The sequence below is a fragment of the Acomys russatus genome, chromosome 19 (genome assembly GCF_903995435.1).
Source record: "Acomys russatus chromosome 19, mAcoRus1.1, whole genome shotgun sequence".
Taxonomy (NCBI): Eukaryota; Metazoa; Chordata; class Mammalia; order Rodentia; family Muridae; genus Acomys; species Acomys russatus.
This window is the reverse complement of record NC_067155.1, coordinates 45,878,957-45,893,108: the sequence shown is the minus strand read 5'-3', so window position 1 is coordinate 45,893,108 and position 14,152 is coordinate 45,878,957. Positions and strand designations below refer to the sequence as shown.

Genomic DNA, 14,152 nt, shown 5'->3' with positions numbered 1-14,152 from the left:
CGCAGTAAGTGCTATTGCCCATTGTCCAATCTCTCCAACACACAAGGATGTTAAAGAAAACTTTCTTTAAATATCATACTTACTAAGACTTAAAGACAGGCTGGAAAACAATATTTAACTCTTTGAATATACTTGGCCTGATTAATGGAGGTAGTCAGTGTCTGTGAGTCTGACAGTTGGTTCGAGACAGGACCTTATCCTATAGCACAGGCTGGCCTTGATCTCACATCTCACAAACCTCCTTGCTTCATCTCCTTCAGTGTTGGGAGTATAAATTTGTGCCAATATGCTGCCTCCCTCCTCCTCCTCCTCCTCCTCTTCCTTTTTCTTCTTCAACAGGATCTCAAGTAGTTCAGGCTGGTCTCAAACTGACTATGTAGCTAGGATTGACCTTGAACTCCTGATCCTGGTGCCTCCACCCATCCAGGGTAGGGATTACACACTCGGCTGAAATGGTCATTTATTAAAAGCATGGCAGGATAGCACTCACAATTATGGACCAGTGATCTGGAACCAGCCCACCACCTGTGCTTCGGTGTTGTTTGATTTCGCTTAACTGTAGTCAAACATGGTCCAAAAATTCTAAATGTAAATATTCCAGAAACAAATAATTCATAAATTTGCAGTAAACTTCATTACAGTATATTGTTCTGATCATTCTATTTTATTATTAGCCATGGCTGGTGGTCTCTTACTGTGTAAGCTTATAAATAAAACTTGGCCCCCATCTGTATGGAGAGGGGGAACATGGCGCCTACGGTCTGAGGGTACTTAGTGTGTCCCAATGCTTAGGCTAGGAGTGTGGCACAGCCTGTCATCCCAGCATGTCGGAGGCTGGGGAAGGAGGATCATGTTTGAGGCCAGTCTGGGCTGTGGAGTGAGATTCTGTCAAGCAGACAGAAGGGAGGGGTAAAAGGGAGATGGAAAATAGAGGAAGGGAGAGAGGGAGAGAGGGAGGGAGTGAGAGAGAGAGAGAGAGAGGGAGGAAGGAAAAGTGGTGGAAGGGATGGGTGAAAATAATCTCTTAGTATCAGACATGTTTCTAGTTAAGTTCTGATTTAGAATTTAGTTCCAGGCTTTCTAGAGCTCCATAGTGAGATTCTGACACACACATACACAGACACACACACACACAGACACACACACACACACACACTTACTTTAGAATTCTTTCTGGATCATAAAATATTTGCATAATCTTTATTGGTTGGACATCCTTCATCTGAAAAGCAGAAATCTAAAACTCTCCCAAATCTACTGTTTGAACATGGTGTATAGGATGCTCAGGTCCTGTGTGTGATTTCTAGTCTTTTAAAAACTTCCTTCACAGTAGCCCCAGGGACCAGCAGGGACCATGTAATGGAGGTTTTACTGGGCAAGCGTGACCAGAACATAGACTCAAAGAGGGATAGCTAGTGTTAATTGCCAAGTTGACACAATCTAAAGTCGCACTTCTGGGCATGTCTGTGAGAGAGTTTCTAGACTGAATTCATTGAGGAAGGAGGGCCCACCTCATGGGAAGCTGGGGTCCTGGTCTGAATAAAAAGGAGAAAGTGAGCTGAGCCCCAGCATCCATCTCTCTCTGCTTCCTGACTGGGGATGGCATGTGACCACACTCCACACGCTTCTACTGCCACGCCTTCCCGATTATGACAGACTGTTCTCCCTCCGACTGTGAGCTACAATAAACCATTTTTCCCAGATGTTGCTTTTGTTGGGTGTTTTATTCCAGACAGACAAAAACCATCGTTCAACATCCTTCTCTACGAAACGTAAATAACCCTAACACTGGCTCACCAGGGTTCTGAGTTCACATCCCTGGCGTGACGATTTGAGTACATATTCTTTATTTAAGAAAATCTACTTCGTGTGTGTGTGTGTGTGTGTGTGTGTGTGTGTGTGTGTGTGTGTGTGTGTGTGTGGACATGAGTGCAATGCCCACAGTGGCCATAAGAGGGCATCAGATCCCCTGGAGCTCCAGTGACAGGTGAGCTATCTGAAATGGGTGCTGGGAATTGGATTCTGGTCCTCGGAAAGAGCAGCAAGCACTCTTAACCACTGAGCCATCTCTCCAACCCTCAAAGTACCTCCCAACGTACCAGGCTTCTAGTCTGTGAAACGGACATCATAGAATGTCCATAACAAGCCAGCACTTATTGAGTAACTAATGCGGGGTAAGCTCTATTCTGTACCACCTTTGTTCATCACTGGGGCACTGTGCAGTAAGTAGGAACAATTAATGGTCTACAAATGATGACATCTAGGTAGACTGCTCTTTTGTCATGAGATTAGATGAACTGCTGTAAATGAGAAATTTACCAAGAATCTGGAATGCATTAAGTGCTCATCGAAGGTTACCCAGCTTTACATAATAAGAATGTGTGAAGTCTTGGGCTGGCAAGATTGTTCAGTGGGTAAAAGGACTTGCTGACAGGCTTGCTGACCCTGTGGTCCATCCTCAGGACCTGAACTGTAGAGAGAACCAACTTGTACAAGGTGTCCTCTGACCTCCATATGATGCACGTTGTCACATCCTACCCCCTAGATAAACTAAATAAATGAATGTAAATTTAAAATATGTAAAGGAACACTGCATTCAATGACTAAACAGCACTAAAGGAGGGAGAAACAATTCTTTAGGCTGTATTTCAAAAATTGTCTAAGCCAAGCCTGGTGTCAGAAGTATATCATTTAGCTACTTGGGAGGCTGAGGTAGGAAGGTCAAAAGTTCAAGGTTAGCTTGGCCTGCAAAGTGAATTCAAAGCCAGCCTGAGAAATTTAGTGGATCTGTCTCAAAATGGAAAAGAAATGGTTGGAGATATGGCTCAGTTGTAGAGCACTTGCCTAGAATCCCCCAGGGAGGGGCTGGGGTGTGGCTCAGTGGTAGAGAACTTGCCTAGAATCCCCCCAGTGAGAGGCTGGGTGTGGCTCAGGGATAGAGCACCTGCCTAGAATCCCCCAGTGAGGGGCTGGGGTGTGGCTCAGTGGTAGAGCACCTGCCTAGAATCCCCCAGTGAGGGGCTGGGGTGTGGCTCAGGGATAGAGCACCTGCCTAGAATCCCCCAGTGAGGGGCTGGAATATGGTTCAGTTGTAGAGCACCTGCCTAAAATTTCCAGTGAGGGGCTGAAGGGTACTTTGGCATATAGAAGCACCTAGGTTCAACCCTGGGTACTGGTGGAAAAACAGTAACAACAAGGATAGTATTTCTACACTTTCATCTTTCACTCACTCAAACCTTGCACACATTCAACTGTATTTCTGCTATTCTGCTGTAACTCCCTGAAAAGAGGAACTGCTGTCACACCCATTTTACTGCACAATATCTGAAGGTACAGAGAACTGTTCAGTAAAGATTTCATCAATAGCAAGAGACAGAGGAGGGATTCAAAACCAAGTTAGGTGCAGCCACAGGGTTCCTGCCGGGAGCCTGCGGTAACCATAGATTTTCCTGGTGCCCCAAGCAGCATGTACAGGGGAGAGAAGGAAACAAATGTCACAACCCTCAGTAAGGGCTTGTCACCAGTAGTTGGGACTGCAGGGAAGGCCACACAGCAAAGAGCAGAAAATAGTCCTGCTGCCCAAACCTACGCAAGGACCTTCTAGACACAGTGCATGCTCAGACTGGAGAGGCATCGTCACATGAGATTTGGATTAACATAGTAACGAGACCTACAGATCTTTGTAAGCGGATTGATGCCTTTCTGTTTTGTCTGTGCCAGTGTTGAGAGGATCCGACACTCAGACGTCTGTGAGCCTTGGCAAGGGAAGGACTGTTGGCTTATTAAGGGTGTCCGTGGCCTGCCAAAGAGCCAAGCTTACTGAACTCATATGGTAGTAGAGACAGCTGCCTGTTCCTACCTCCAGAGGCAGATTCCATGCTATGTACACGTGTGACTTGTAGTCGTCCATCCAGACCTCGGCTACCCGGAGCGCGTTCCTCTTGGTGTAGAAACCAATGTTGCTGTTATACGGTTTCTTCTTACGCTCGATGTGGGCCACCCTTGAGCACGGAAGGACCTCCATGCTGCCACCACAGAGCCACACCTAGAGGCACAGAGACTTGGTCAGCATGGCAGAGCATATCCCAGAGGCCGTCCGCCCTTCCCACAACCCCCAAAGCAGTGGTTCCTATTTAGCATGGGTCCTAGTTTCCTTTCTGTTGCTGTGATAAAAACCAGTCTGACCAAAAGCAACTTAAGGGAACGAAGGATGCATCTGGCTTATACTTCTGGGTCACAGCCCATCACTGAGAAAAGTCAGGGCGGGAACTCTAGCAAGAACTTGAAGGAGGAAACATGGAGGAACACTGCCTACTGGTACACTCATAGGGGGTTATATTTAGCTTTCTTATACAACTCAAGAAAATCTGTGTAGGGAATGGTGCCACCCACAGTGGGCTGGACCCTCCTACATTAACAAATCATCAAGACAACCCTGCCCCCCCCTCCCAAGTATGCTTATAGGCCAATCCCACCTGGGTAATAACTCAACATTGAGTCTAAGCTGTATCAAGTTGACAGTCAAAACCATGACAGTTACTATGACTGTCAGTTTGAATGCATCTAGAATCATCTAGAAGACAAGCCTGTGGGCATGTCTATAAGGAAGTTTCTAGACTGGGTGAACAGAGGAAGAAAGACTTGCCCTGAACGTGGGCGGCGCCGTTACACAGGTTGGAGCCCTGGACTGATTAAAAATGAGGATGTGAGCTGAGCACACTAGCATCCATCTCTCTCTGCTTCCTGACTGTGGTTACAATGTGACCAGCCGCCTCCTGCTCCTGCGACCATGCCTTTTCCACCATGATGGACTATGCACCATTGAACTATGAGTCAAAATAACTCCTTCCTTCCTTCTTGTCAGGTGTTTGGTCACAGTTATGAAGAAGTAACTAATACATCACACAATGTCTAACTTGTCCAATTTCTAATTAAGCTATTTGCTTTTTAAAAAAATTATTATTATTAGCTGAGGTCTTTGTGAGAAATTGGCTGTGGGTCCTCTAAAATAATCTATATCACTTTTCTTATTTTATTTTTATGTTGTAGTATGGTGTGTGCGTGTGTGTGTGTGTGTGTGTGTGTGTGTGTGTGTGCGTGTGTGTGTGTGTGTGTGTGTGTGTGTGTGTATTGTTTCTTTTCTAGCCTCTCTGGGTACCTGCACATACATGGTATTCACTCATATATATGCATAAATAAAAACACTGAGAAATGTCCTTTTTTAAAAAGTTAATAAAATTAAGGGCTGGGGTTGGTTGTTGAGTTGGTAAAGTGCTTGTGCAAGAATAGATGCCTCAGTTTAACCCTAGAAGATGTCCAGGCCTGGTAGCTTGCACTTGTAATCATAGCTTCGGGGAGGTGGAGAGAAAAGAATTCCTGGTGTTCACTGGCCTGCCAGCTTTCTTGCTGATCTCCAAGCCGGTGAGAGAGAGACTGTCTCAAAAAAGAGGTGGAGAACATCTGAAGAATGACACCCGAGGTTGTCCTCTGTGTCCTCACTCATATGCACACACATGAATATAAACAAAAGTACACACACACACACACACACACACACACACACACGTTAAAAATGAGTATTAAGCTCAACTCTTAGGGGAAGGTGAGTGTGTTGGGGGGAGGTCCATATCCTGGAATTAAGTAATTGCACCTCAACTTTTGTAGGTATTAGGGATGGAACCTGGGGTCCTGTGCATGCTAGGTGCACACTGAGCCACACATGCAGCCTGGGTGAGACACACAAGATGCCACTGTCTTTATGGCAATATTCTGAAACTCGGAGGACAGTGGGGACCACCCCAACTTCCTCTCCAGGATCCTCATCCTCACACCTTCCCTAACTGTGGTCTCACAGGTTGTTGACATATCAGATTCCAAAGACTGTGGGGTTTCTGCTCCTTCCTTTAAAGGTGTGCATTTCTGCAGTCTTCTCCTGTGTCCCTGATTAGGTCACTCTGAAGTCCACTTAAATTTATTTCCATGTTGCTTTGGCCACAGTGAGCTGGGCCTAGTGGCACAGTTTAGTCATCTTTGGTACTTAGGGGATGGAGGCAGAGGAATCACAAGTTCATATCCTGCTTGGACAACTTTATGAGACTGTCTCAAAATAAAACGTAAGGAGAAGGATGAAGCTCAGTGGTAAAGCACTTGCCTACAATCTCTCACTGTTGGGGTGTGGCTCAGTGGTAAAGCACCTACATAGCCTACATGGGGTCCTAGGCGGGTCTCCAGGACTGGGCAGAGATAATAACAACAACAAGGGGAAAAAAAAAATCTAATAACGACAATAGAAATAGCATTGATGGATTTCTCAATGCAGAACTCAGTAATCTCAGTGGGTCATCTAAATATAGGTCTCTCTCTCTCTCTCTCTCTCTCTCTCTCTCTCTCTCTCTCTCTCTCTCTCGTAAAATATGACTGGAAAACCAATCAGGTATCTGGCTAAGAAAAATATTTTAATTTGTTCCTCCTATTCTTCTTTGGGATTTCTTTGTAATACGCACCCCACCAGAAGAGTACACTCCCCACCCCAACCCCTACTACTGGTTTCCCCAGTATATTGTGCCAGACAGGAGGGGTGGTGGTGGGGGCACCCACTATCTCTCCTAGCCCCAGTTTAAATGCATCATCTCTTCCACAATTGGATGGATGCGTCTTAGCTTTCCTCCTAAATTCCTTTTACAAAAAATTCAATTTCAATCTAGGGCTTTATTTATTACAGTTCCTCAGAAATACGATTTCCGAATGCAGATCTCGAGACATATCTCAATTTAAGTACCGCAGTGGTGAGAACCCCTAAATACCTAGATTCTACTGCCAGCTGGGTCGATGCAAGCCATTTCTCTTAGCACAGGCTACACAGGCTGCACGGGCTGAGGAATTAAAATGAACCTTGGTAAGTGGCATGTGATTCTGAGGAGGAAAGAAACACATTATTGAAAGCAGCCTGATTCATTGAGCAAAGTGAGAGGATTGAAGGGGTTTTCTTTTCCTTTCTTTCCCTTATTTTATTTTTTATTTTTTTGGATTGTTGTTTCTATATTTAAAAGACAAACTATATTAGAGGGAGGAAAATCGTATCAGTCTGAACTCATCTTCAGTTTAAAATTCACTATGGCTTTACCACCCAGTGGAATAGCATGCTATTTTCATTCATGAACAAATTCCCCTGTTTAAAAAAACAGAAACCTCTCATAATCTTTATACATGTTAAAATCCACTTTGCTCTGTCTTCCTGTGTGCCACCATTTTTCCTCTTTCAAATTCGTTCCTCTTTCTTCTATTCCCTCTTCCTCTCCCACCTAACGCCCTGTTCCTGCTTCAACTCTGTTCCTCCCCTTATGCTGTGGTGAAGGCTGGGGATGGCAGAAGCAAGATTATTAACATGTAAAGGTCTGGAAAGATGCCTCCTCCATGGGTGAAGACACTTGCACGCAGGAGTTCCATTCCCCGGAACTGGAGAAAACGGACTCTACAAGTTGTCGTCTGACCTCCACATGCACTGTGGGACATGTGCACAAGCGCAAAGCATTCGTTGCTTTCTGCTTCCTGACTGCTGCTGTGACATGACTCGTGGCTTTGACTTTTCTGCTATGGTGGGATATACCTCAAATTGTAAGTCATATACCTCCTTGGGTTGCTTTTATCAGGGTATTTTAAGGAAAAGAAAAAGAAATATTTAATTGCTTTTTTATTTATGTGTCTGATACCAGAGCTGGTATCAGACCACCTGGAGCCAGAGTTACAGCTGGTTGTGAGACACCTAACATGGGTCCTGGGAATGAAACTCAGGTCTTCTGCAAGAAAAGTATATGCTCTCGACCACTGAGCCATCGTTCCAGCCCTTGTCCAGGTACCTTTTTTTTTTTCTTATTTTTTTTTTTTAGATTTATTTATTTTATGTATATGAGAGTGCTCTATCTGCTTGTACACCTGCATGCCAGAAGAGGTCATCAGATCACATTATAGATGGTTGTGAGCCACCATGTGGTTGCTGGGAATTGAACTCGGGACCTTTGGAAGAACAGCCAGTGCTCTTAACCTCTGAGCCATCTCTCCAGTCCCGCACATTTTTTTTTTTTAAATCACAGCATTAGAAGCATAACTAAGACATGCACCCCAAACAGAACTGTCCCTTCCATCCCCTACAGCATCTCCAACTAAACAGACATTACACATCTCATTGCTTTGTGTTCCCAGAACCCGTCCAGACGCCCTCTGACTTACAACAATTTGCCTTCAATCATTGAACCCAACACCATATATATATATATGTTTGTGCAGACCTGTGAGGAATATGAAGACAACACAGACGCGGAGCCCACTGGCAGTTCACAACTTTCACTGGTTCCTCCGTGCTGAACACTAGAATAAATGTCAGGGAAGGGCTAAGAGCAGCTTTTGCACCTTTATATGGAAGTTTCCAGAAGGCAGGTGGGTGACAGCATTGTACTCACTTTCCTATCTATGTATATTATTCATCCGTCTAACCATCACTTAGTGTGCATTTTTGCTGAGGATTAGAAAGCAGCTGTTAAAGTGTAATTATAGATAATCTATGCTTAGCCACAGGAGGAGAGTGAGTTGTATTTAATTGTCTTCAACACCAGAGGCCACAGCTTTGAGACTGTGTGCCCTGACGTGGAAGGAAGCTCCAATTACAATTTTAAAAGATTGATCTCTTATCCTGTGTGTGTGTGTGTGTGTGTGTGTGTGTGTGTGTGTGTGTGTGTGTGTGTGTATGTGTGTGTTGTCCATGGAGGCCAGTTGAGATTGCCAGGACTCCTAGGCCTGCAGTCATATGCACTCATGAGCTGCCCAACGTGGGAGTAAAGGAAGAGAACTTGAGTCCTCCGTAAAAGCATCATGTGATAATATATTGACATCCACAGTCAAGAGCAAAGAGAGAAATGGATTCACACAGGCTCCAGTTTCTGAGTCATCTCCCTGGCCGCAGCTATATTGATTTTAGGGAGTGTGTGATGTTTCTCTTGTCAACTTGGACAACTGGAGATACACTTCTGTGTGTGTGTCTGTTTCCAGAGAAGAGTGTAACGGAGGAGGGAAGGTCCTCCCTGAATTCGGGTGACATCTCCCCATGGGCTGGGAGCTTGCACTTAGTAAAAAGGAGGAAGTGAGCTGGGTACCAGCATTATCTGCCCCTGCTTCCTGACTGTGAATGCAACTTGGCCAGAGGCCTCATGCTCCTGCTGCCTTCCTCACCTTTAGTGGACTGTATGCCCTCAAACGGTGAGCCAGTGTTAAAGCAGAGACCAGGCTGTTTGTAAGCTTTCTGTGATCTCAGTCAGTGTGGGTCTAATGTCTTTGGGACACTTGTATACTTCTATTCCAATTTTTAAATTAAAAATTTTTTTTTTTTAACATCCCAATTGCAGTTTCTCCTCTCTCCCTCTTCTCCTCCCAGTCCCAGTCCTTCCTGTCTCTGGGGCTCTAATGTAGACATTTCTCAACAGGATGGGTCCCTCCTATAACTGAGACACTTTATTTAATAGAAAGTTCATTTTGGGTGTCCCTTCTAGCTACATTTCTGCTGCTGTGAGAAAATGCTCCACCAAAGAGCAACACAGGGAAAAAGGGTTTATTCCAGGGTACCGTTCACCAAGGTATAACTCGTAACTTCATGGAAGTCATGGAAAGAACTCAAGGACCTTGTCACATCACATCCACGGTCAAGAGCAAAGAGAGAAATGAATGCACACACTCTCGCTCACTCGCTCGCCATCAGCTTGATTTCTTAACTCTTATGTAGCCCACGACCCTCCAAAGCCTGCATATGGAGGTCAGAAAATAACGCCTTGAAGGTTGCTGCCACCTGCAATGGGCTGGGTCTTCCTATATCGACAATCAACTAACCGTTTATTAATACATACAAATAAATGACTATTAGGATAACATATGATAAAATTAATAAATTAATAATTATTAGCATAACACCTATATTCCAACCTGATCTAAGAAATCTCCCCAGGTGTCTCTAGATTGTGTCAAGTTGACAGCTAAAAGTAGGCAGCGCAGGCCTCACTGACGCTCCTCCATCTTTGAACCAGTCCAGACATATATGATGATCTCCATGAGAAGGATCTGGAAGCCTTCTACTAGTGACAGGCAGTGTCTGCTTCCTGCTAGTAACAACCACCACCACCACCACCACCACCACAGTGTGGACTACATGGTCTCCTCGGAACCCCACTTCTAGGCTCCCCTTTATCTGGCTCGGCCATAAAGCTCTGATTTTTCACCATCCATTTTCTATAGCTAAAACACAGTGTACTTGCATCAGCGTATTTCCCACTGCCTGGTCAAATTGGAAAGCTACCCTCTGAAGGGAGAGAGGAGCCACAATGTGGAAGGAGTTGAGGCTTTTTAATAATCACCCAGAAGGCTCCTTGCTAACATTTACTTATTTACCTACACAAAATTTGTTGTCTGTGCCTGTGTGGTGTATGTATCTCTTTATGTGTGCGTATGTGTGCACGTGTATATGTGTGTGTGTGTGCCTCTGGAGGCCGGAGGTTCAACCACGTGTCTTTCTTGATCATTCCCCACTTAATATTTTTTTCAAAGCAGAGTTCCCACTTGAACCCTCACCTCATTTATTTATTTAGCTAGATTGGTTGGCCTATGAGTTCTGAAGATCTGTCTGCACAGTTCTCCCTAACCCAACCATCCTAGTTTACAACCACGTACTGCCTAGCTCAGATTTTTTTGAGTGGGTTCTGGGGGATCCAAACTTAGGTCCTCTTAATTACAGGGCAAGCACTTTACCCATTGAGCCATTTTCTCTGACCTCCAAGAATTTAAGTGCTGGGGAACCCAAGACAGGGCCTTGTAAATGGCTCTTCCACTGAGCTGTAGTCCCAGCCTCACCATGGATTTTTTTTTTTTTTAATTTGTTACTATGCCCATATGGAGGTCACAGGACAACTTGTGGGAAATAGGGTCTCTCTTTCTAACAAGTGGTTCCAGGGATTGAACTCAGATCATCACGTTTGGCAGGAAGCACCTTTACCTTCTGAGCCATGCCTCCAGCACAGATTTTTTTTTTTTTTTTTAGCTCCACATTAAACCAAAGATTTGGAATTCAGCGTGTCCCAGGGTCCTGAGTGATTTGTCCCAGGCACTCTGCAGTCCTTACTTTGAACTGCAAGCTGCTTAGTTTTGAGAAACCAGGGCTTCTAACTGGTTCGGTATCCAGAAGTAAACAGCCTTCCTGAACTTCCAGTAAGTTCCATTTGTTTTCCTCCTGGAAGGCAATCCCTTCATTTCCCATTGTCTAGGGAAGCAGGATCTCCTGCCCCGGGGTATTGAACATTTCCCCTGACCTGCCCCATCTCATTGACTTCTTGGCCCCACTTGGAGACCAGGTTCACATTTGAGAAATCTGTTGGATCAGGCAAGCCCGTGGCAGAGCTCATAAAGAGGACATGGTCTTCTAAATTTTTTAACAGTTCTTTCTGGTGTTGTTTTGTTCTGGCTCTCCTAACACTGTGTCCTGTGTGTCTCCTAGGACCCGAGGTCTGAAATGCCATCTCTCAGCCTGCTGACAGATGCTGCTGCCAAGGGCTGGCAGCCTGGCTTCTGCAGTGTCGGAGAGGTGGATGGAGCAGGTGCGCCATCCATTCATAGCAGCGCCTTTACAATGAGAGCCAGCATGATCAAGATGGCAAACTATATTCCTTGGCTCAGAGCAAGCCCAGGGAGGCCATCGCATTATCCTCAGTGTGTGGCCTTTTCTCTCTTGTGTCAAAATGCTGAGTATGCTTGCTTTGGCTTAAATTAAAAAAAAAAAAAAAATTATTTATTTATCCTGTTTGTGTTTATATTTGCACCATAGTGCTCATGTGGAACTCGGAAGACAACTTGCAAGAGTCGGTCCTCCCCTTCCACCATGTGGGCCCCAGGCTTGATGGCCAATGCCTTTGCCTGCCGAGCTATGAAGCCGGCCCCTAAACATTTTGGTTTTGAAATAGGGCCACATTCTATAAGGTGGACGGGACTCAAACTCACAGAAAACGTCCTGGCCCAGCCTCTGAGTGTTGACATGACAGGCAAGCTCCACCATGCTCAGCATCACTGACAAATCTTTAAGTTTGGATCTCAAGGGACCCTGTTCTACTGACTCCACAAATATGATTGTTATTGTTGTTGTTGTTGTTTTACAAGAGGAGCAAGCCAAAGAGGCGCTTGATCTTCATTAGTCCTGTAAAGTCTCCAGACATTTTGATCTCTTTCTATTATTATTATTATCATTACTACTACTACTACTATTATTATTATTTATTATTATTATTTATTATTTATTATTATTATTATTATTATTATTATTATTATTATTATTATTATTATTATTATTGTTTTCAAGACGGGATTCCTCTGGGTAGCCCTGGATGTCCTGGAACTCGCTCTGTAGTCCAGGCTAGCCTCAAACTCAGAGCTCTGCCTGCTTCTGCCTCCAATACTGGTATTATAGGCCTGTACCACCACCACACGGCTCTATTCCTTAACAGATGGATTATGATAAAGGATTGGCTTAATGATTTACACCGAGGGCTGGAGAGATGGCGCAGCAATTAAGAGGTTAAGAGCACTTGCTGCTCTTCCAGAGGACATGAGTTCTGTTCTGAGTACCATGAGGCAGCTAAAACATGCCTGGGATTCAACACCCTCTATTGGCCTTGATAGGCGCTGTACTAGTGTCTAAGTATTATCTCTTACATACTATATAGATTCTTCATCTGTCAATGAACAGCCAATAGGCTTATAGCTGAGGCAGGAAATAGGAGAAAGGAATTCCAGTGGAGATAGAGTGAAGTACAGGGAGTTCACCCTGGGACACTGAGGAGGACAGACTCATGAAACCTGAGCAAAGGTAACCAGCCAAGTGGCAGAACTTAGAACAGAATAAATGTGATATTAGTCATGAGCAAGCTGGGAAATGAGCCAAAGCTTATGGCCTATTGGGAACAAGAATGTGGGTAAAAAAAAAACACATCTTACGGGGCTGGAGAGTTGGCTCAGTGGTTAAGAGCACTGTCTGCTCGTCCAAAGGTCCCAGGTTCAATTCCCAGCACTCACATGGCAGCTCACAACTGTCTGGAACTCCAAGATCTGACACCCTACACCAATGCACATAAATTTAAAAATTAAATAAAAATATTAAAAAAAAAACACATCTTACAGAAAACCATCATACACTGGTATGCACATGTGAACATACACATAATTTAAAAATTAATTAAGCCAGGTAGTGGCGGTGCACGTCTTTAATCCCAGCACCTGGGAAACAGAGGCAGGCAGATCTCTGTGAGTTCGAGGCCAGCCTGATCTACAAAGGAAGTCCAGGACGTCAAGGCTACACAGAGAAACCCAGTTTTGAAAAAAAAAATTAATTAATAATTAAAATACAAATTTGCATCAGTGAGTAGCCAGAGGGATCCATACTCACACAGATTCTATAAGGAAGTGCGTGTCATGGTTTCTCTTTTTGGCAGCTCTTTTACCCTCCCCACGCTCAGCTTTATTTTCACACTTATCCCAATTTTCTAACTAGCATAGTTTCTGGACTGCAAAGGCTCATGACTCAGAGAAGATGGTGCCAGTGGCATGTGCCTGCATCCTTCCCACAGCCAGCTATCCATTCTTCATCTTGTCAGATCTCATCTCCTCTGATGAGATCTGCATGGGCCAATAACAGAAATCCCCATGTGGCAAGGACGACCGGTTCTTCAGGGTCACCATACAGTTGGCTGCTCTTTGTAGGGTTTCAATCTATCGTGGGGTTAACGGCATTTCATGGGTGAGACAAGAATCTGACAGCTTAACTTAGCTCTTTCAAGCTGTTTTTCAGCTGTATGCCGGGGCTCAGGTAGGCTTGGGTGTTACCCAGGCTGGTCACCAGGACCCACTGTTGTGGCTGAGGTGACAGAGACCTCAGCTTCGCCTATCAGAGATGAACTGTTATTCCCCGCCACACATATACCCCGAAATCTTCCTTTTGAAATTGCTCAGCCTGGTGTTAGGATGGTGGGCATCTGTTCTTTCTGGGACAGCAACAGGCACCGCAAAGGTATTCTGGGAGAAGAAAGAGCCTTGCCAGATGGCTGGCTTTCAGCTGTCTGCAGGGGAGAGGACA

The 14,152-nt window shown here is 44.8% G+C and overlaps 1 protein-coding gene across 2 annotated transcripts in view; it reads right to left on the bottom strand.

The window, feature by feature from the left end:
- The window catches only part of Galnt17 (polypeptide N-acetylgalactosaminyltransferase 17), a 473,219-nt gene that overhangs the window by 26,545 nt on the left and 432,522 nt on the right, over positions 1 to 14,152 (bottom strand). For both annotated transcript variants that reach the window (XM_051161367.1, XM_051161366.1), the window contains exon 7: positions 3,860 to 4,045. In XM_051161367.1, the coding sequence (XP_051017324.1) occupies positions 3,860 to 4,045 (186 nt within the window). The remainder of the gene's footprint in view (positions 1 to 3,859; positions 4,046 to 14,152) is intronic.